Raw genomic sequence first — 22,860 nt, forward strand, 5'->3', positions numbered from 1 at the left:
GGGAAGCAATGGTATTATTGTTGGTCCTACAAACCCAGCAATCCAGGTCTTGGACCTGGGGTTTGAATACTGCTAGGGAAGTTGGTGGGCATTTGAATTGGATTCAATAACCATCTGGAATTAAGGATCTAATGATGACCATGAATCTATTATTGATTGTTGGAAAAACCCATTGAGTTCACGAATGTCCTTTAAGGGAGGACACTGCCATCCTTACCTGGTCTGGCCTACATGTGAGTCCAGACCCACAGCCATGTGGTTGACTCTAACTTCCCTCTGGGGCAATTAGGGATGGGCAATAAATGCTGGGATATGAATGAAACACACTCTCTTACTAACTCACTCTTCTCACTCTCGCACACACTCGCACTCGCTCATTCACTTACTCTGTCCCACTCTCTCACACTCACTCGCTCTCACACTCACAGTGCACCTTCCACTCCCCCTCCCCCAATCAGACAGATCCTGCTGCCTGTGGATTGTGATCCATTTATTTTGGGAATGTGTGAGGGAGAAAGACCCCGGTGAGACCGCATTGAATGGCCTCATTGTGTTCCTGAGTGATGGTGGATTGGACGGTGTCTGATTTTCCTGTTGGAGATATTCACCCCTGCCCCTCTGGGTGAGACGGGGTGGTAGGTCAGCACGACACTACCCCTTGGTCCAGAGGGAGGTGTAAAATGTCGAGTGATGTGAGTGAGTCACTCAAAACAATCTGAGCTGGAGCAAGTTCACTCGGAATAACATTCACTCCAAAGCGAGGGCTCGGTGGGATTACTCCTTGTTGAACCTTTCTGCCTGTTCCAAGTCAGGAACAAAACTGGGATCTCCAAATCTTGACAAGTTACTGTGATTTTTGGTCTCTTTCACGTGCACATTGTTACCTGATTGCATTTAATGTGTTATTGGCATTTAATTTTCAATGGGAGGGGAGAGAGGTGAAGGTTTTGTGTCTCTCTCTGTCTGAAGGATGCGTTTATCCCTGTGTGTCTGCTGGTTTGATAAAGACAGTATAACATGAACTTGTGGTGCAGATCAGAGAGATTCTAAATACCAAGTCCCTTGAGATGCAGGATTAGTTTATTAAATAAGCAAGATACAATTACATCATCCACCATCGATACAGAAACCAATTGAAGGCCAACTTGACTCAACCCAACCCAACTAACTCCCCTCCCCTTCTGGAGTTCAGCTTCACCTATCCCCCAGAAACGCAAATGATTTTAAGTCAATTAAGGCCCAATACCCAACTGACCTCAACCCAACCCGTTGGCGATAAACCTCAGCCCAATCTCATTGACATTTACAGATGAAGGGAACGGTGAAGACCCCAAATCCCCAGCTGCCTTCCTCGTTCGAACCTCGCTCAGAGAAGGGCTGGACTGAGGTCCTGACCAACTCTTCATCAATGTCCTGAGCGGCCGGTTTGTATCCTCACTCTAATTATGTCTCAGCTCATTACAATTGGGAAAACGCAACTACATTTTTATCTCAATACGTTTTAGCTGATTCACCGATAAAGGAAGGTATGTTTCTGGATGAGGATACCAAGCAATTGGAACAGAATTATTCCCGAGGATCTCCAGTCTGAGATTTTGGAAGGGTTTTCCTCTGTGCGATAGTGAACTTGTAGGTGAACTTTCTCCATTGAGCAGGGTGGTCTGTGGCGCTGGGTTCCAGTGTTGTCCCTCTGTGATACTGAGCCAATGGTGAAGGGGTGTCCCTTTCTAAGGAGCTGCTGATTTCACAATGAAGAAGGTTTTAGGGGCAGAAGCGACAATTACGTCTGTCAGGAGTCTGATCCCAAAAGGGTTTCCTGAAAGTTGAGAAGGAAGCATTAGTGTGACATTCACCCACGGGGCTGAGGCACATGGCATTCTGTGGTTCAAAACGAAGCGGGAACGTGAAATAAATCAATCCTGGAAAGGAAAGGCTTGTGTTGTGGAGATGTTGCTGTTGGACTGGGGTGGACCAGGTCAGAAGGCACCAGGTTAGAGTCCCATAGGCTGACTTGAAGTCTCCAGCTTTCGGAGCGTTGCTCCTTTGTTTTACGAAGAGAGATTGAGCACTTCAGTGCTCTGGAGTTTGGGAGCATGATCTGTAGAAGACGTTAGACCATAAGACACTGGAGCAGAAATTAGGCCATTCAGCCCATTGAGTCTGCCCCGCCATTCAATCATGACTGATACGTTTCTCAACCCCATTCTCCCACTTTCACCCTGTAACTCTTGATTCCCTTGATACTCAAGCACTTATCTATCTCAGTCTTAAAATATACTCAATGTCCTGCCCTCCACAGCCTCCAGTGCCAGTGAATTCCATAGATTCCCCCCACTCTGGCTGAAGAAGATTCTCCTTACTTCTGTACTAAAAGCTCTTCCCTTTACTCGAAGGCTATGCCCTTGGGTCCTAGTCTCTCCTAATAATGGAAACATCTTCCCAACATCCACACTGTTCAGGCCATTCAGTATTCTATGTGTTAAAAAAAACAGACACAGAGAGGACATAGAAACCAATTATTTCCTAGCTGCCATCAGTTCTGAGGAAAGATCACTGGACGCAAAACGTTAACTCTGATTTCTCTCCAAACCCTGCTGAGTTTCTCCAGCAATTTCTGTTTTACTTTCTGAATTCCATCGGTCGCAATTTTGTTTTTAGACGTAAGATTAAAATTCCTCCAGTGTAGACAGCCCAACAAGTCCACACCGACCCTCTGAAGAGTAACCCATTCTCCATCCTACATTTATCCCTGCCTAATACCCCTGAACACTACGGGCAATTTAGCATGGCCCACTCACTTAACTGTGGGAGAAACCGGAACACACCCACGCAGACCACGGGGAGAATGTGCAAACTCCACACTGACAGTCACCCGAGGGTGGGATCGAACCTGGGTCCCTGGTGCTGTGAGGCAGCAGTGCTAACCACTGAGCCACCCCTTAGAGAGGATGTTTCCCCTTGTGGGGCAATTTAGAATGAGAGGAGAATGGATGACAGACTTAAAACAGCAACGGAGAGAAATTGCATCTCTCAAAGGGAGAATTCACAACACCACCCCCCTTCCCCACCAGAGTGCGTTAGCTGCTGAATAAATTTATGGAGGAGATAGATTTGTAATTAGTAACAGACGAATGATTCCAGAATGGGACGGGGGGAGGTGGGAAACAGTTCAAATGAGACCGTATTAGCAGCATAACCAAGCCCCTCTTTAAAGGGCAAGTAGAAATCCTTCCATCCAATAAATGTTGGGGTTGATGGGACGAATGGCCTCTTCCTGTTCCTATTTCTCACGTTCTGATTGGCCCATGATTTTGCCATATCCCAGGATGCTCCCAGGACATCAGAGGCGCTATGTCAATGTAGGCCGTTGTTAGTTGCCTGGCTTTAGCATAGCCGACCCACTTAACTCGCGAACCCCACCCCCTCCTCACCACTCCACCCCAGTCCAGGGTGTGGTACCGCGCTGTCTGAGGAGGGGAGGGGGTACCTTTTCAAGGTGTGACATTAAAAAGAGCCCCCACCAGCTCAGAGAGGGGCATTGAAGGCCCCAATGCCCAGAGGAAGACAGAAAGGCAGCACCCCCCTGCCCCCCACAGTGCCCAGCGTATCGACATCAGGCCGCGAAAAGATCCGACTGATAGAGTCTCGCTTGGCCGGGGACTCGGGGCGGTGGGGGGAACAGTTGACTGAATTCAGGGCACCGCAAAATGAGCCATGGTCTCACTGGACGGTGAGGTGAGTGGGCCGAATGGCCTACTGCAGATCTTAGCACATCTCTTGGGTGGGGGTGGGGAGGGGGGTGGTTATCATTTCAGTGTTTGTGGAATCTTTCTGCGAGCAGATTGGTTTCTGTGTTTCCTACATAGAGTCATTGAGATGTACAGCATGGAAACAGACCCTTCGGTCCAACCCGTCCATGCCGACCAGATATCCCAACCCAATCTAGTCCCATTTGCCAGCACCCGGCCCATAACCCTCCAAACCCTTCCTATTCATATATCCATCCAAATGCCTTTTAAATGTTGCAATTGAACCAGCCTCCACCACTTCCTCTGGCAGCTCATTCCATACACGTACCACCCTCTGTGTGAAAAAGTTGCCCTTTAGGTCTCTTTTATATCTTTCCCCTCTCACCCTAAACCTATGCCCTCTAGTTCTGGACTCACCAACCCGAGGGAAAAGACTTTATTCTATCCATGCCCCTCATAATTTTGTAAACCTCTGTAAGGTCACCCCCCCCCCCCCCCCCCTCCCCCACCACCAGCCTCCGACGCTCCAGGGAAAACAACCCCAGCCTGTTCAGCCTCTCCCTATAGCTCAAACCCTCTAACCTTGGCAACATCCTTGTAAATCTTTTCTGAACCCTTTCAAGTTTCACAACATCTTTCCGAAAGGAAGGAGACCAGAATTGCACACGATATTCCAACAGTGGCCTAACCAATGTCCTGTACAGCGGCAACATGACCTCCCAACTCCTGTACACAATACTCTGACCAACAAAGGAAAGCATACCAAACGCCTCCTTCACTATCCTATCTACCTGCGACTCCACTTTCAAGGAGCTATGAACCTGCACTCCAAGGTCCCTTTGTTCAGCAACACTCCCCAGGACCTTACCATTAAGTGTATAAGTCCTGCCCTGATATGTCTTTCCAAAATGCAGCACCTCACATTTATCTAAATTAAACTCCATCTGCCACTCCTCAGCCCATTGGTCCATTTGATCTAGATCCTGTTGTAATCTGAGGTAAGCTTCTTCACTGTCCACTACACCTCCAATTCTGGTGTTATCTGCAAACTTACTAACCATACCTCTGTTCACATTCAAACCATTTACATAAATGATGAAAAATAGTGGACCCAGCACTGATCCTGGTGGTACATTGAAAAGCAGCCTTCCACCACCACCCTCTGTCTTCTACCTTCGAGCCAGTTCTGTATCCAAATGGTTAGTTCTCCCTGTATTCTATGAGATTTTAACCTTGCTAACCAGTGGGGAACCTTGTCGAACGCCTTACTGAAGTCCATGTAGATCACATCTACCGCTCTGTCCTCATTAATCCTCTTTGTTATTTCTTCAAAAAAACATTTGTGAGACATGATTTCCCACGTACAAAGCCATGTTGACTATCCCTAATCAGTCCCAAAGGAATCCACCCCCACAGTTGCTACCACAACATCCATTTCTGTCCCGAAGGACCCAAGTCCTATCCCTAATCAGTCCTTGCCTTTCCAATTACATGTAAATCCTGCCCCTCAGGACCCCCTCCAACAACTTGCCCACGACCGACATCATTACTGCAATGGCTCTGCTGCACTGAGCTCTCAGCCAGTGATGGGCAGCACAGTACCACAGCTGGGGAAGGGGGAGACGGTCTTCCAGCCTTTGACTGAATATATGAATTATCCTGGAACATAAGGATCAACTTACCTGGAAAAGCGGCCGGTCAGAATTTACCGTGGGAATATTTTAAATAGCAGCATCCATTGTAACATTCATGCTTAGGTGGGCAGTCTGAATCGCATGTGCAGAATTCTGTAAAGACAAGGGCGGATCAATTTGCTTGCATTTATGAAAAGCTCTCTCTGTCTCGCACGTGTGTGAAAGGACCTGAATTTAACTCGCAGCCCCCTTCCTCACTCCTGTTCACTGCAGCGTCGGAGGTTGAGAGGTGACCATTACAAAACTGTGACGGGTGCAAATAAGGATAATGGCAGGTGTCTTTTCCCTTGGGTGGGAGATTTCAAGGATAAAGGTAAAAGGAGACTGATTTAAAAAAACACATGAGGGGCAAATCTTTTACACAGAGGATGTTTCGTGTATGGAATGAACTTCCTGAGGGAGTGGTGGATGTGGGCAGCGTTACAACATTTGGATAAGTACACGAATTGTATCATAGAATTGTACAGCATAGAAACAGACCCTTCAGTCCAACTCATCCAGATATATCCAAAATGACTCTGGCCCCATTTGCCAAGGAAGAATTTGGAAGGATATGGGCCAGGAGCAGGCAGCTGGGACTAGTTTACTTTGGGATTATGTTCAGCGTGGTCTGGTTGGACTGAAGGGATTGGAGTTAGGTGCCAATGCATTACTGCTGTGTCGCAGTGGGCAAAGTGCATGGCAGACGCAATACCATGTGGATCACCAAGAGATTATCCACTTTGGGGAGGAGCAAAAAAAAAACAGGAAGGCAGATTGTTACCCGAACAGGGATAGATCGGAAAAGGGGGATACCTGGGTGTCCTCACTGAAAGTAACTGTGCAGGTGCAGCAAGCAAATGGGGTGCTGGCTTTTATAGCGAGAGGATTCAGGGTACAGGAGCGGGGATGGCTTGCTGCAATGGTGCAGGGCCTCGGTGAGACCACACCTGGAGTATTGCTCTCCTTATCTGAGGAAGGATGCTCGGGTGATAGAGGGAGTGCAGTGAAGGGTATACCACACTGAATCCTGGGAATACAGGGCTGATGTGTGAAGAGAGTCAGGATTGTCTTCACTGGAGTTGAGAAGAATGATGGAGATCTCATTTTTAATTTTGTCTCCCTCCTGAGTGTATCTGGCCTCCCCCTTCAACCTATCAGCTTCCCCCTTCACTCGTGTTTATCCTGAATTCCTGATTGGATATATTGGTGATGTACCTTGTCTCGATGGTGCTCAAGTTCAAAAATTCTAAGGCAGGAAGGATGTTCCCAATGTCCAGGGGGTCACACTCTGAGGGAGATGGGGTAGGACGGAGATGAGGAGAAATGTCTTCAGCCTGTGGAATTCTCTGCCACAGAACGTGGTTGAGGTCGAAACACAATGTTTTCAAAAAGGAAGTGGATATAGCTCTTAAGGCTAAAGGGATCAAAGGTTTGGGGGAGAGGTGGAAGCGGGGAACAGGGGACTGAGTTAGATGATGCTATTGAATGGCAGAGAAGGTTTGAGGAACGGGAGAATCAACATTTCGGGTATAAGCTCTTCAATGGGGTGGCACCATGGCTCAGTGGTTAGCACTGCTACCTCACAGCGCTGATAGAGAATGAGAACTCTGAGATTAAAGATATTACCTCCATATCCGTAACCATAACCTGTGGAACAAACAGACTGGTGTTAATTCAAAACCTACACAGAGTCATACAGCACGAGAACAGACCCTTCGGCCCAACCACTCTGTGCCAATCATAATCCCAAACTGAACCAGTCTAAGCTGCTTGCTCCTGGCTCATATCCCTCCAAACTTTTCCTATTCCTGCACTTAACTAAATGTCATTTAAACATTGTAACTGTCCAGGCATCCACCACTTTCTCAGGAATTTTATTCCACACACAATCCACTCTCTGTGTAAAAGAATTTGCTCCTCATGTCTTTTTTAAATCCCTCTCCTCTTTCACCTTAAAAAATATACCCCCTAGTCTTGAAACTCCCATCCAAGGGAAATCAAACCTGCCATTAACTCTATCTATAGCCCTCACGCATTTTAAAAACTTCGAAAAGGGCACCTCTCACCCTCCTGCACTGCAGTGATAGAAGTTCCAGCCTATACAGCGTTTCATCGCAACAATTATTATTCCATTTGGAATTTGACAGATTGTGGGTTGGGGATGTTCACTCAAAAGGAAGTGAACATCATAGTTCAAACTCAATTTATACATTTCACCTTTGTTAAATATCTTATTAAAACCAAAGTGAGATATCTATCTGAGGATCTGTCTGTCTATCTCTCTATTTGTCTATGATTCTATCTGTCTGTCTGTCTGTTAATCTATCTATGTATTATCTATCCATCTGTCTGTCTACCTATCTGACTGTATGTCTATTTATCTATCTATCTGTCTGTCTGTATATCTGTCAGTCCGTCCATCTATCTATCCATTTCTCTGTGTGTCTATGTATCCATCTGTCTGTCTGTCTGTTTATCTGTCTGTCTACATATGTATCCATTTATCTATCTAATCCGTTCCAACATATCTGTCGCTGTGATTGTTTTCTCAAAAATGGAAAACTTTTTTCGATCCAGACTCACTCCATTTCACCTTTATAATATTCCAGTGGACCACATTTATCAACATTTTTATTAAACAGTGAAGGATCAGGTACGGATGTTGAGATTGCTTTAGAAAAGACTTAATGTAGGTGTTAAATTACTGATTGTAAGACATGAGCTTGGTCCGAGATGTTGTCAGATTTTAAATCCACTTAAAGAAAGCAAGGTTGTTCAATTTTGAGTATGATTTGGTTAATGCTGACACCTCAGGGCAGGACAGAGCTGATTAACAGAGAAACATTACAAACAGCCTGGTTAATGCTCACATCTCAGGGCAGGACAGAGCTGAGTAACAGTGAGACATTGCAAACACAGCCCGGTTAATGCTCACATCTCAGGCCAGGACTGAGCTGAGTAACAGAGAAACATTACAAACACGGCCTGGTTAATGCTCACATCTGAGGGCAGGACAGAGCCGAGTAACAGAGAAACATTGCAAACACAGACTGGTTAATGCTGACATCTCAGGGCAGGACAGAGCTGAGTAACAGAGAAACATTGCAAACACAGTCGGGTTTAATGCTCACATCTCAGGCAGGACAGAGCTGAGAAACAGAGAAATATTACAAACACAGCCTGGTTAATGCTGACATCTCAGGGCAGGACAGAGCTGAGTAACAGAGAAACATTACAAACACGGCTTGGTTAATGCTCACATCTCAGGGCAGGACAGAGCTGTGTAACAGAGAGACTTTGCAAACACAGACTGGTTAATGCTGACATCTCAGGGCAGGACAGAGTTGAGTAACAGAGAGATATTGCAAACACAGCCTGGTTAATGCTCACATCTCAGGCAGGACAGAGCTGAGTAACAGAGAGACTTTGCAAACACAGCCTGGTTAATGCTGACATCTGAGGGCAGGACAGAGTTGAGTAACAGAGAGACATTACAAACACAGCCTGGTTAATGCTGACATCTCAGGGCAGGACAGAGTTGAGTAACAGAGAAACATTGCAAACACAGCCTGGTTAATGCTCTCATCGCAGGGAAGGACAGGCTGGAGTAGCTCAGAACCTCCTTTGCTCGAGTTTAATAATCTGATTAATTTCCCCCTGGGTATGGACACGTACAGCAGGTCGCTTGAAATATCTTGGTTTAAGGATTACACCCACCCCACTCGATATTGGAACAGTCTTGGATAACAGTATTAATGACTCTTGCCCATATTGTCTGCTGTCTTTATTGTACTTTGCACACAGCAAGAACTTCCTTTCTATGGGATTTCCGCTGTCACCATCAGAATAATGTGCTCAGTGTCCCTGTTGTGTTTTCAGAGACACAGATCAGGAGGTTAGAGTCTGAGATCTCTCAGGAAGGAGCTGATATGGGGAGTTGATGCCATGATCCCTATTGACAGCTGAATGTCTCAACCAGCAGCAACGTTTGGCCCCAGGCCCATTGACTGCTTTAGGTTAGGAAAAGGCAGATTGTTGTCATGTTATAATCCATTCTCAGCCACTGGTACTAAGAACAGAACATTGATGCCCTGGGCACTGTATCTGGGGAGTTGTGTCACCATGGAGACAGTCAGTGTGCACGATATGGATATGTGTCTATCTCTCGCCCACATGCTCAGCCTCTCTCTCTCCTTATTGCTGATAGAGAATGAGATCTCTTAGATTAAAGGTATTACCTCCATATCCGCGACCGGAACCTATGGAACAAACAGATTAGTGTTAATTCAAAACCTACATAGAGTCATACAGCACAGAACAGACCCTTCAGCCCAACCAGTCCATGCCGACCGTAATCCCAAACTAAGCCAGTCCCACCTGCCTGCTCCTGGCCCGTTTCTCTCCAAACTTTTACTATTCATGCATTTATCTCAGTGTCATTTCAATGTTGCAACTGTTCCAGCATCCACCACTTCCTCAGGAAGTTCATTCCACACATGATCCACCCTCTGTGCAAAAAATGTTACCCCTCGTATCTGTTTTAAAGCTCTTAAAAATGTGCTGCCTAGTCTTGACACCCGCCATCCGAGGGAAAATACACATATCATTAACTCTGTCTATAGCCCTCACTCACTTTATAGACCTTGGGCGGCACGGTGGCACAGCAGTTAGCACTGCTGCCTCACAGCGCCAGAGACCCAGGTTCAATTCCCGCTTCAGGCGACTGACTGTGTGGAGTTTGCACGTTCTCCCCGTGTCTGCGTGGGTTTCGTCCGGGTGCTCCAGTTTCCTCCCACAGTCCGAAGATGTGCAGGTAAAGTGAATTGGCCATGCTAAATTGCCCATAGTGTTAGGCAAGGGGTAAATATAGGGGTATGGGTGGGTTGTGCTTCGGCGGGTCGATGTGGACTTGTTGGGCCGAAGGACCTGTTTCCACACTGTAATGTAATCTAATTTAACCTCTGCAAGGGCACCTCTCAATCTCCTCTGCTCCAGTGAAGAAAGACCCAGCCTATCCAGCCTTTCACATGACAATTACTGTTTCATTGGGAATTTCACGGATTGTGGGTTGGGGATGTTCACTTAAAAGGAAATGAACATCACAGTTCAAACTCAATTTATACATTTCTCCATTGTTAAGCAGATAATCAGCATGTGAGTGAAATACCTATCTAACTATATGCCTGTCTGTCGGTGTATCTATCTATCTATTTAACTGTCTGCCTATCTATCTATCTGCCTGTCTACCTATATGTCCAACTATCTGTCTGTCTATATATGTATGTATGTATAGTTTTTCGGATAATGATTTATACTTTCCTCTTCAGACTGTCTCCATTTCACCTTTATAATATCCCAATGGATCACATTTATCAACATTCTTATGAAACACTGAAGAATGAAAAATAGATGTTGAGATTGCTCCAGAAAAGATTTAATGCTGATGTTAAGTGACTGATTGTAAAACTGGAGCTTGGTCCGAGATGTCCTGAGATTTTATATCCACTTTAGGACAGCAAGGTAGGACAATTTTCAGTATGGTCTGGTTAATGCTCACATCTCAGGGCAGGACAGAGCTGAGTAACAGAGAAACATTACAAACACAGCCTGGTTAATGCTCATATCTCAGGGCAGGAGAGAGCTGAGTAACTGAGAGACATTGCAAACACAGCCTGGTTAATGCTGACATCTCAGGGCAGGACAGAGCTGAGTAACAGAGAAACATTACAAACACAGCCTGGTTAATGCTCATATCTCAGGGCAGGAGAGAGCTGAGTAACTGAGAGACATTGCAAACACAGCCTGGTTAATGCTCACATCTCAGGACAGGACAGGCTGGAGTAGATCAGAAGCTCCTTTGCTCGAGTTTAATAATCTGATTAATTTCCCCCTGGGTATGGACACGTACAGCAGGTCCCTTGAAATATCTTGGTTTAAGGATTACACCCACCCCACTCGATATTGGAACAGTCTTGGATAAAAGTATTAATGACTCTCGCCCATTTTGTCTGCTGTCTTTATTGTACTTTGCACACAGCAAGAACGACCTTTCTATGGGATTTCCGCTGTCACCATCAGAATAATGTGCTCAGTGTCCCTGTTGTGTTTTCAGAGACACAGATCAGGAGGTTAGAGTCTGAGATCTCTCAGGAAGGAGCTGAAATGGGGAGTTGATGCCACGATCCCTATTGACAGCTGAATGTCTCAACCAGCAACAACGTTTGTCCCCAGGCCCATTGACTGCTTTAGGTAAGGAAAAGGCAGATTGTTGTCATATTATAGTCAATTCTCAGCCACTGGTACCAAGAACAGAACATTGATGCCCTGGGCACTGTATCTGGGGAGTTGTGTCACCATGGGGACAGTCAGGCTGCAGTATATGGATATGTGTCTATCTCTCACCCACATGCTCAGTCTCTCTATCCTTATTGCTGATAGAGAATGAGATCTCTTAGATTAAAGATATTACCTCCATATCCGCGACCGGAACCTGTGGAACAAACAGATTGTTGTTAATTCAAAACCTACATAGAGTCATACAGCACAGAACAGACCCTTCAGCCCAACCAGTCCATGCCAACCATAATCCCAAACTGAACCAGTCCCACCTGCCTGCTCCTGGCCCGTTTCTCTCCAAACCTTTCCTATTCATGGATTTATCTCAGTGTCACTTCACTGTTGCAACTGTTCCAGCATCCACCACTTCCTCAGGAAGTCCATTCCACACATGATCCACACTCTGTGCAAAAAAGGTTACCCCTCGTATCTGTTTTAAAGCTCTTAAAAATGTGCCGCCTAGTCTTGACACCCCCCATCCTTTGGAAAATACACATATCATTAACTCTGTCTATAGCCCTCACTCACTTTATAGATCTCTGCAAGGGCACCTCTTAATCTCCTCTGCTCCAGTGGAGAAAGGCCCAGCCTATCCAGCCTTTCACACGACACTTACTGTTCCATTGGGAATTTCACAGATCGTGGTTTGGGGATGTTCACTTAAAAGGAAATGAACATCACAGTTCAAACTCAATTTATACATTTCTCCATTGTTAAGCAGATAATCAGCACGTGAGTGAAATACCTATCTAACTATATGCCTGTCTGTCGGTCTATGTATCTATCTATCTATTTAACTGTCTGCCTATCAATCTGCCTGTCTGCCTGTCTACCTATATATCCAACTATCTGTCTGTCTATATATGAATGTATATATAGTTTTTCGGAAAATGATTTATGCTTTCCTCTTCAGTCTGACTCCATTTCACCTTTATAATATCCCAATGGATCACATTTATCAACATTTTTATGAAACACATAAGATTGAAGAATGGATGTTGAGATTGCTTCAGAAAAGATTTAATGCTGATGTTAAGTGACTGATTGTAAAACAGGAGCTTGGTCCGAGATGTCCTGAGATTTTATATCCACTTTAGGACAGCAAGGTAGGACAATTTTCAGTATGTTCTGGTTAATGCTCACATCTTAGGGCAGGACAGAGCTGTATAACAGAGAAATATTGCAAACACAGCCTGGTTAATGCTGACATCTCAGGGCAGGAGAGAGCTGAGTAACAGAGAAACATTGCAATCACAGCCTGGTTAATGCTCACATCTCAGGGCAGGACAGAGCTGAGTAACAGAGAAACATTACAATCACAGCCTGGTTAATGCTCACATCTCAGGGCAGGAGAGAGCTGAGTAAACGAGAGACATTGCAAACACAGCCTGGTTAATGCTGACATCTCAGGGCAGGACAGAGCTGAGTAACAGAGAAACATTGGAAACACAGCCTGGGTAATGCTCACATCTCAGGGCAGGAGAGAGCTGAGTAACAGAGAGACATTACAAACACAGCCTGGTTAATGCTCACATCTCAGGGCAGGACACAGCTGCGTAACAGAGAAACATTACAAACACAGCCTGGTTAATGCTCACATCTCAGAGCAGGACAGAGCTGAGAAACAGAGAAACATTACAAACACAGCCCGGTTAATGCTCACATCTCAGGGCAGGACACAGCTGCGTAACAGAGAAACAATACAAACACAGCCTGGTTAATGCTCTCATCGCAGGGAAGGACAGGCTGGTGTAGCTCAGAACCTCCTTTGCTCGAATTTAATAATCTGATAAATTTCCCCCTGGGTATGGACACGTACAGCAGTCCACTTGAAATATCTTGGTTTAAGGATTACACCCACCCCACTCGATATTGGAACAATCTTGGATAACAGTATTAATGACTCTCGCCCATATTGTCTGCTGTCTTTATTGTACATTGCACACAGCAAGAACGACCTTTCTATGGGATTTCCACTGTCACCATCAGAATAATGCACTCAGTGTACTTGTTGTGTTTTCAGAGACACAGATCAGGAGGTCAGTGTCTGAGATCTCTCAGGAAGGAGCTGAAATGGGGAGTTGATGCCATGATCCCTATTGACAGCTGAATATCTCAACCAGCAGCAACGCTTGCCCCCAGGCCCATTGACTGCTTTAGGTTAGGAAAAGGCAGATTGTTGTCATATTATAGTCAATTCTCAGCCACTGGTACCAAGAACAGAACAGTGATGCCCTGGGCACTGTATCTGGGGAGTTGTGTCCCCATGGGGACAGTCAGGGTGCAGGATATGGATATGTGTCTATCTCTCACCCACATGCTCAGTCTCTCTATCCTTATTGCTGATAGACAATGAGATCTCTTTGATTAAAGATATTACCTCCATGTCCGGGACCATAACCTGTGGAACAAACAGATTGGTGTTAATTCAAAACCTACATAGAGTCATACAGAACAGAACAGATCCTTCTGCCCAACCAGTCCATGCCGACCATAATCCCAAACTGAACCAGTCCCACCTGCCTGCTCCTGGCTCATATCCCTCCACACCTTTCCTATTCCTGCACTGATCTAAGTGTCATTTAAACATAATTGCTGTACCCATACCTACCACTTCCTCAGGAAGTTCATTCCACACTCAAACCAAACTCTGTGTAAAACCATTTGCCCCTCAAGTCTTCGTTAAATTAGTTTCCTCTTTCTCCTTAAAACTGTGTCCACTTGTCTTGAAACACCCCATCCCAGGGAAAAGATACCAACCATTAATTCTATCTCTGGCCCTCACTCAGTTTATAAACCTCTATAAGGTCACCTCTCACCCTCCTGCATGGCAGTGATTGAATTTCCAGCCTATCCAGCTTTTCACACGACAATTACTCTTCCATTGGAATTTGACAGATTGTGGGATGGGGATGTTCACACAAAAGGAAATGAGCATCACAGTTCAAACTTAATTTATACATTTCTCCTTTGCTAAGGGCATTCTCAAAACGTCAGTGAAATATCTATCTCACTATCATCTGTCTATCTATCTATCTATCTATCTATCTATCTATCTATCTATCTCTCTATCTCTCTATCTCTCTATCTCTCTATCTCTCTATCTCTCTATCTCTCTATGTCTCTATGTCTCTATCTATCTCTCTATCTATCTCTCTATCTATATCTCTATAGATCTATCTATATATCTCTCTGACTGTCTCTCTAGCTATCTACCTATCTATCCATCCAACAACCTATCCATCTCTCTGTCTATCTGTGTGCGCATATATGTATATGTGTAAGAATGTATGTATGTATGTATCTATCTATCTATCGATCTATCTATCTATCTATCTATCTATCTATCTATCTATCTATCTATCTATCTATCTATCTATCTATCTATCTATCTATCTATCTATCTATCTATCTATCTATCTATCTATCTATCTATCTATCTATCTATCTGTCTATTCCCTTGTGAAATATCTCTGATTGCAATTGTTTTTAGAAAAATGATTTATGCTTTCCACTTCAGTCTGACACCATTTCACCTTTATAATATCCCAATGGATCACATTTATCAACATTTTTATGAAACACAGAAGAATGAAGAATAGATGTTGAGATTGTTTCAGAAAAGATTTAATGCAGATGTTAAGTGACTGATTGTAAAACATGAGCTTGGTCTGAGATATCCTGAGAATTTATATCTCTTTGAAAAAAACATGATAGTTCAATTTTGAATATCATCTGGTTAATGCTCACATCTCAGGGCAGGACAGAGCTGAGTAACAGAGAGACATTACAAACACAGCCTGGTTAATGCTCACATCTCAGGGCAGGACAGAGCTGAGTAACAGAGAGACAATACAAACACAGCCTGGTTAATGCTGACATCTCAGGCAGGACAGAGCTGAGTAACAGAGAGACATTGCAAACACAGCCTGGTTAATGCTCACATCTCAGGGCAGAACAGAGCAGAGTAAGAGAGAAACATTGCAAACACAACCTGGTTAATGCTCACATCTCACGGCAGGACAGAGCTGAGTAACAGAGAGACATTACAAACAAAGCCTGGTTAATGCTCACATCTCAGGCAGGACAGAGCTGAGTAACAGAGAGACTTTGCAAACACAGCCTGGTTAATGCTCATATCTCAGGGCAGGACAGAGCTGAGTAACAGAGAGACCTTGCAAACACAGCCTGGTTAATGCTCACATCTCAGGACAGGACAGAGCTGAGTAACAGAGAGACATTGCAAACACAGCCTGGTTAATGCTCACATCTCAGGGCAGGACAGAGCTAAGGAACAGAGAGACATTACAAACACAGCCTGGTTAATGTTCACATCTCAGGCAGGACAGAGCTGAGTAAGAGAAACATTACAAACACAGCCTGGTTAATGCTCACATCTCAGGCAGGACAGAGCTGAGTAACAGAGAGACATTGCAAACACAGCCTGGTTATTGCTCACATCTCAGGGCAGGATACAGCTGAGTAACAGAGAAACATTGCAAACACAGCCTGGTTAATGCTCACATCTCAGGGCTGGACAGAGCTGAGTAATAGAGACATTAGATACACAACCTGGTTAATGCTCACATCTCAGGCAGGTCAGAGCTGAGTAACAGAGAGATATTATAAACACAGCCTGGTTAATGCTCACATCTCAGGACAGGACAGAGCTGAGAAACAGAGAGACATTGCAAACACAGCCTGGTTAATGCTCATATCTCAGACAGGACAGAGCTGAGTAACAGAGAAACATTGCAAACACAGCCTGGTTAATGCTCACATCTCAGGACAGGACAGGCTGGAGTAGCTCAGAAGCTGCTTTGCTCAAGTTTAATAATCTGATCAATTTCCCCCTGGGTGTGGACACGTATAACAGGTCGCTTCAAATATCTTGGTTTAAGGATTACACCCACCCCACTCGATATTGGAACAATCTTGGATAACAGTATTAATGACTCTCGCCCATTTTGTCTGCTGTCTTTATTGTACTTTGCACACAGCAAGAACGACCTTTCTATGGGATTTCTGCTGTCACCATCAGAATAATGTGCTCAATGTCCCTGTTGTGTTTTCAGAGACACAGATCAGGAGGTTAGAGTCTGAGATCTCTCAGGAAGAAGCTGAAATGGGAAGTTGATGCCATGATTCCTATTGACAGCTGAATATCTCAACCAGCAGCAACGTTTGCCCCCAGGGCCATTGACTGCTTTAGGTAAGGAAAAGGCAAATTGTTGTCATATTATAGTCAATTCTCAGCCACTGGTACCAAGAACAGAACATTGATGCCCTGGGCACTGTATCTGGGGAGTTGTGTCCCCATGGGGACAGTCAGGGTGCAGGATATGGATATGTGTCTATCTCTCACCCACATGCTCAGTCTCTCTATCCTTATTGCTGATAGAGAATGAGAACTCTTAGATTAAAGATATTACCTCCATGTGCGGGACCATAACCTGTGGAACAAACAGATTGGTGTTAATTCAAAACCTACATAGAGCCATACAGCACAGAACAGACCCTTCGGCCCAACCAGTCCATGCCGACCATAATCCCAAACTGAACCAGTCCCACCTGCCTGCTCCTGGCTCATATCCCTCCAAACCTTTCCTATTCCTGCACTGATCTAAGTGTCATTTAAACATAATTGCTGTACCCATACCTACCACTTCCTCAGGAAGTTCATTCCACACTCAAACCAAACTCTGTGTAAAAACATTTGCCCCTCAAGTCTTCGTTAAATTAGTTTCCTCTTTCTCCTTAAAACTGTGTCCCCTTGTCTTGAAACTCCCCATCCCAGGGAAAAGATACCAACCATTAATTCTATCTCTGGCCCTCACTCAGTTTATAAACCTCTATAAGGTCGCCTCTCACCCTCCTGCATGGCAGTGATTGAATTTCCAGCCTATCCAGCTTTTCACACGACAATTACTCTTCCATTTGGAATTTGACAGATTGTGGGATGGGGATGTTCACACAAAAGGAAATGAGCATCACAGTTCAAACTCAATTTATACATTTCTCCTTTGCTAAGGGCATTCTCAAAACGTCAGTGAAATATCTGTCTCACTATCACCTGTCTATCTGTCTATCTATCTATCTGTCTATCTATCTATCTATCTCTCTATATATCTCTCTGAATGTCTCTCTACCTATCTACCTATCTATCCATCCAACAACCTATCCATCTCTCTGTCTATCTGTGTGCGCATATATGTATATGTGTAAGAATGTATCTATCTATCTATCTATCTATCTATCTATCTATCTATCTATCTATCTATCTATCTATCTATCTATCTATCTATCTATTCCCTTGTGAAATATGTCTGATTGCAATTGTTTTTAGGAAAATGATTTATGCTTCCACTTCAGACTGACACCATTTCACCTTTAATATCCCAATGGATCACATTTATCAACATTTTTATGAAACACAGAAGAATGAAGAATGGATGTTGAGATTGTTTCAGAAAAGATTTAATGCAGATGTTAAGTGACTGATTGTAAAACATTAGCTTGGTCTGAGATATCCTGAGAATTTATATCTCTTTGAAAAAAACATGATAGTTCAATTTTGAATATCATCTGGTTAATGCTCACATCTCAGGCAGGACAGAGCTGAGTAACAGAGAGACATTACAAACACAGCCTGGTTAATGCTCACATCTCAGACAGGACAGAGCTGAGTAACAGAGAGACATTGCAAACACAGCCTGGTTAATGCTCACATCTCAGGCAGGACAGAGCTGAGTAACAGAGAAACATTACAAACACAGCCCGGTTAATGCTCACATCTCAGACAGGACAGAGCTGAGTAACAGAGAGACATTGCAAACACAGCCTGGTTAATGCTCATATCTCAGACAGGACACTGCTGAGTAACAGAGAAACATTGCAAACACAGCCTGGTTAATGCTCACATCTCAGACAGGACAGAGCTGAGTAACAGAGAGACCTTGCAAACACAGCCTGGTTAATGCTCACATCTCAGGGCAGGACAGAGCTGAGTAACAGAGAGACCTTGCAAACACAGCCTGGTTAATGCTCACATCTCAGGGCAGGACAGGCTGGAGTAGCTCAGAAGCTGCTTTGCTCAAGTTTAATAATCTGATCAATTTCCCCCTGGGTGTGGACACGTATAACAGGTTGCTTCAAATATCTTGGTTTAAGGATTACACCCACCCCACTCGATATTGGAACAATCTTGGATAACAGTATTAATGACTCTCGCCCATTTTGTCTGCTGTCTTTATTGTACATTGCACACAGCAAGAACGACCTTTCTGTGGGATTTCCGCTGTCACCATCAGAATAATGTGCTCAGTGTCTCTGTTGTGTTTTCAGAGACACAGATCAGGAGGTAAGAGTCTGAGATCTCTCAGGAAGGAGCTGAAATGGGAAGTTGATGCCATGATCCCTATTGACAGCTGAATGTCTCAACTAGCAGCAACGTTTGCCCCCAGGGCCATTGACTGCTTTCGGTTAGGAAAAGGCAAATTGTTGTCATATTATAGTCAATTCTCAGACACTGGTACCAAGAACAGAACATTGATGCCCTGGGCACTGTATTTGGGGAGTTGTGTCCCCATGGGGACAGTCAGGGTGCAGGATATGGATATGTGTCTATCTCTCACCCACATGCTCAGTCTCTCTATCCTTATTGCTGATAGAGAATGAGAACTCTTAGATTAAAGATATTACCTCCATGTCCGGGACCATAACCTGTGGAACAAACAGATTGGTGTTAATTCAAAACCTACATAGAGTCATACAGCACAGAACAGACCCTTCGACCCAACCAGTCCATGCCGACCATAATCCCAAACTGAACCAGTCCCACCTGCCTGCTCCTGGCTCATATCCCTCCACACCTTTCCTATTCCTGCACTGATCTAAGTGTCATTTAAACATAATTGCTGTACCCATACCTACCACTTCCTCAGGAAGTTCATTCCACACTCAAACCAAACTCTGTGTAAAAACATTTGCCCCTCAAGTCTTCGTTAAATTAGTTTCCTCTTTCTCCTTAAAACTGTGTCCACTTGTCTTGAAACTCCCCATCTCAGGGAAAAGATACCAACCATTAATTCTATCTCTGGCCCTCACTCAGTTTATAAACCTCTATAAGGTCGCCTCTCACCCTCCTGCATGGCAGTGATTGAATTTCCAGCCTATCCAGCTTTTCACACGACAATTACTCTTCCATTTGGAATTTGACAGATTGTGGGATGGGGATGTTCACACAAAAGGAAATGAGCATCACAGTTCAAACTCAATTTATACATTTCTCCTTTGCTAAGGGCATTCTCAAAACGTCAGTGAAATATCTGTCTCACTATCACCTGTCTATCTGTCTATCTATCTATCTGTCTATCTATCTATCTATCTCTCTATATATCTCTCTGAATGTCTCTCTACCTATCTACCTATCTATCCATCCAACAACCTATCCATCTCTCTGTCTATCTGTGTGCGCATATATGTATATGTGTAAGAATGTATCTATCTATCTATCTATCTATCTATCTATCTATCTATCTATCTATCTATCTATCTATCTATCTATCTATCTATCTATCTATCTATCTATCTATCTATCTATCTATCTATCTATCTATCTATCTATCTATCTATCTATCTATTCCCTTGTGAAATATGTCTGATTGCAATTGTTTTTAGGAAAATGATTTATGCTTCCACTTCAGTCTGACACCATTTCACCTTTAATATCCCAATGGATCACATTTATCAACATTTTTATGAAACACAGAAGAATGAAGAATGGATGTTGAGATTGTTTCAGAAAAGATTTAATGCAGATGTTAAGTGACTGATTGTAAAACATTAGCTTGGTCTGAGATATCCTGAGAATTTATATCTCTTTGAAAAAAACATGATAGTTCAATTTTGAATATCATCTGGTTAATGCTCACATCTCAGGGCAGGACAGAGCTGAGTAACAGAGAGACATTACAAACACAGCCTGGTTAATGCTCACATCTCAGACAGGACAGAGCTGAGTAACAGAGAGACATTGCAAACACAGCCTGGTTAATGCTCACATCTCAGGCAGGACAGAGCTGAGTAACAGAGAAACATTACAAACACAGCCTGGTTAATGCTCATATCTCAGACAGGACACTGCTGAGTAACAGAGAAACATTGCAAACACAGCCTGGTTAATGCTCACATCTCAGGACAGGACAGGCTGGAGTAGCTCAGAAGCTGCTTTGCTCAAGTTTAATAATCTGATCAATTTCCCCCTGGGTGTGGACACGTATAACAGGTTGCTTCAAATATCTTGGTTTAAGGATTACACCCACCCCACTCGATATTGGAACAATCTTGGATAACAGTATTAATGACTCTCGCCCATTTTGTCTGCTGTCTTTATTGTACATTGCACACAGCAAGAACGACCTTTCTATGGGATTTCCGCTGTCACCATCAGAATAATGTGCTCAGTGTCCCTGTTGTGTTTTCAGAGACACAGATCAGGAGGTAAGAGTCTGAGATCTCTCAGGAAGGAGCTGAAATGGGAAGTTGATGCCATGATTCCTATTGACAGCTGAATGTCTCAACCAGCAGCAACGTTTGCCCCCAGGGCCATTGACTGCTTTCGGTTAGGAAAAGGCAAATTGTTGTCATATTATAGTCAATTCTCAGCCACTGGTACCAAGAACAGAACATTGATGCCCTGGGCACTGTATTTGGGGAGTTGTGTCCCCATGGGGACAGTCAGGGTGCAGGATATGGATATGTGTCTATCTCTCACCCACATGCTCAGTCTCTCTATCCTTATTGCTGATAGAGAATGAGAACTCTTAGATTAAAGATATTACCTCCATGTCCGGGACCATAACCTGTGGAACAAACAGATTGGTGTTAATTCAAAACCTACATAGAGTCATACAGCACAGAACAGACCCTTCGACCCAACCAGTCCATGCCGACCATAATCCCAAACTGAACCAGTCCCACCTGCCTGCTCCTGGCTCATATCCCTCCACACCTTTCCTATTCCTGCACTGATCTAAGTGTCATTTAAACATAATTGCTGTACCCATACCTACCACTTCCTCAGGAAGTTCATTCCACACTCAAACCAAACTCTGTGTAAAAACATTTGCCCCTCAAGTCTTCGTTAAATTAGTTTCCTCTTTCTCCTTAAAACTGTGTCCACTTGTCTTGAAACTCCCCATCTCAGGGAAAAGATACCAACCATTAATTCTATCTCTGGCCCTCACTCAGTTTATAAACCTCTATAAGGTCGCCTCTCACCCTCCTGCATGGCAGTGATTGAATTTCCAGCCTATCCAGCTTTTCACACGACAATTACTCTTCCATTTGGAATTTGACAGATTGTGGGATGGGGATGTTCACACAAAAGGAAATGAGCATCACAGTTCAAACTCAATTTATACATTTCTCCTTTGCTAAGGGCATTCTCAAAACGTCAGTGAAATATCTGTCTCACTATCACCTGTCTATCTGTCTATCTATCTATCTATCTCTCTATATATCTCTCTGAATGTCTCTCTACCTATCTACCTATCTATCCATCCAACAACCTATCCATCTCTCTGTCTATCTGTGTGCGCATATATGTATATGTGTAAGAATGTATCTATCTATCTATCTATCTATCTATCTATCTATCTATCTATCTATCTATCTATCTATCTATCTATCTATCTATCTATCTATCTATCTATCTATCTATCTATCTATCTATCTATTCCCTTGTGAAATATGTCTGATTGCAATTGTTTTTAGGAAAATGATTTATGCTTCCACTTCAGTCTGACACCATTTCACCTTTATAATATCCCAACGGATCACATTTATCAACATTTTTATGAAACACAGAAGAATGAAGAATGGATGTTGAGATTGTTTCAGAAAAGATTTAATGCAGATGTTAAGTGACTGCTTGTAAAACATTAGCTTGGTCTGAGATATCCTGAGAATTTATATCTCTTTGAAAAAAACATGATAGTTCAATTTTGAATATCATCTGGTTAATGCTCACATCTCAGGGCAGGACAGAGCTGAGTAACAGAGAGACATTACAAACACAGCCTGGTTAATTCTCACAT

General features: G+C 43.8%; 1 protein-coding gene across 3 annotated transcripts in view; it reads right to left on the reverse strand.

Annotated features, from left to right (window-relative positions):
* Nucleotides 1-1,204: 1,204 nt before the first annotated feature.
* Nucleotides 1,205-22,860, reverse strand: part of LOC122546315 (uncharacterized) — a 30,310-nt gene continuing 8,654 nt past the window's right edge. Inside the window, exons 5-13 of one of the 3 annotated variants that reach the window (XM_087982799.1) lie at nt 21,604-21,624; nt 19,463-19,483; nt 17,194-17,214; nt 14,142-14,162; nt 11,895-11,915; nt 9,664-9,684; nt 7,052-7,072; nt 5,432-5,536; nt 1,205-1,816 (exon numbers count right to left, since the gene is read on the reverse strand). In XM_087982799.1, coding sequence (XP_087838925.1) covers nt 5,448-5,536; nt 7,052-7,072; nt 9,664-9,684; nt 11,895-11,915; nt 14,142-14,162; nt 17,194-17,214; nt 19,463-19,483; nt 21,604-21,624 — 236 coding nt within the window. In that variant the 3' untranslated portion in view covers nt 1,205-1,816; nt 5,432-5,447. The remainder of the gene's footprint in view (nt 1,817-5,431; nt 5,537-7,051; nt 7,073-9,663; nt 9,685-11,894; nt 11,916-14,141; nt 14,163-17,193; nt 17,215-19,462; nt 19,484-21,603; nt 21,625-22,860) is intronic. The other 2 variants (XM_087982801.1, XM_087982802.1) reach the window with 2 other exon arrangements.

Source organism: Chiloscyllium plagiosum, unplaced genomic scaffold (genome assembly GCF_037043375.1).
Source record: "Chiloscyllium plagiosum isolate Xiang-an unplaced genomic scaffold, Cpla_swu_hap1 HiC_scaffold_44, whole genome shotgun sequence".
Taxonomy (NCBI): Eukaryota; Metazoa; Chordata; class Chondrichthyes; order Orectolobiformes; family Hemiscylliidae; genus Chiloscyllium; species Chiloscyllium plagiosum.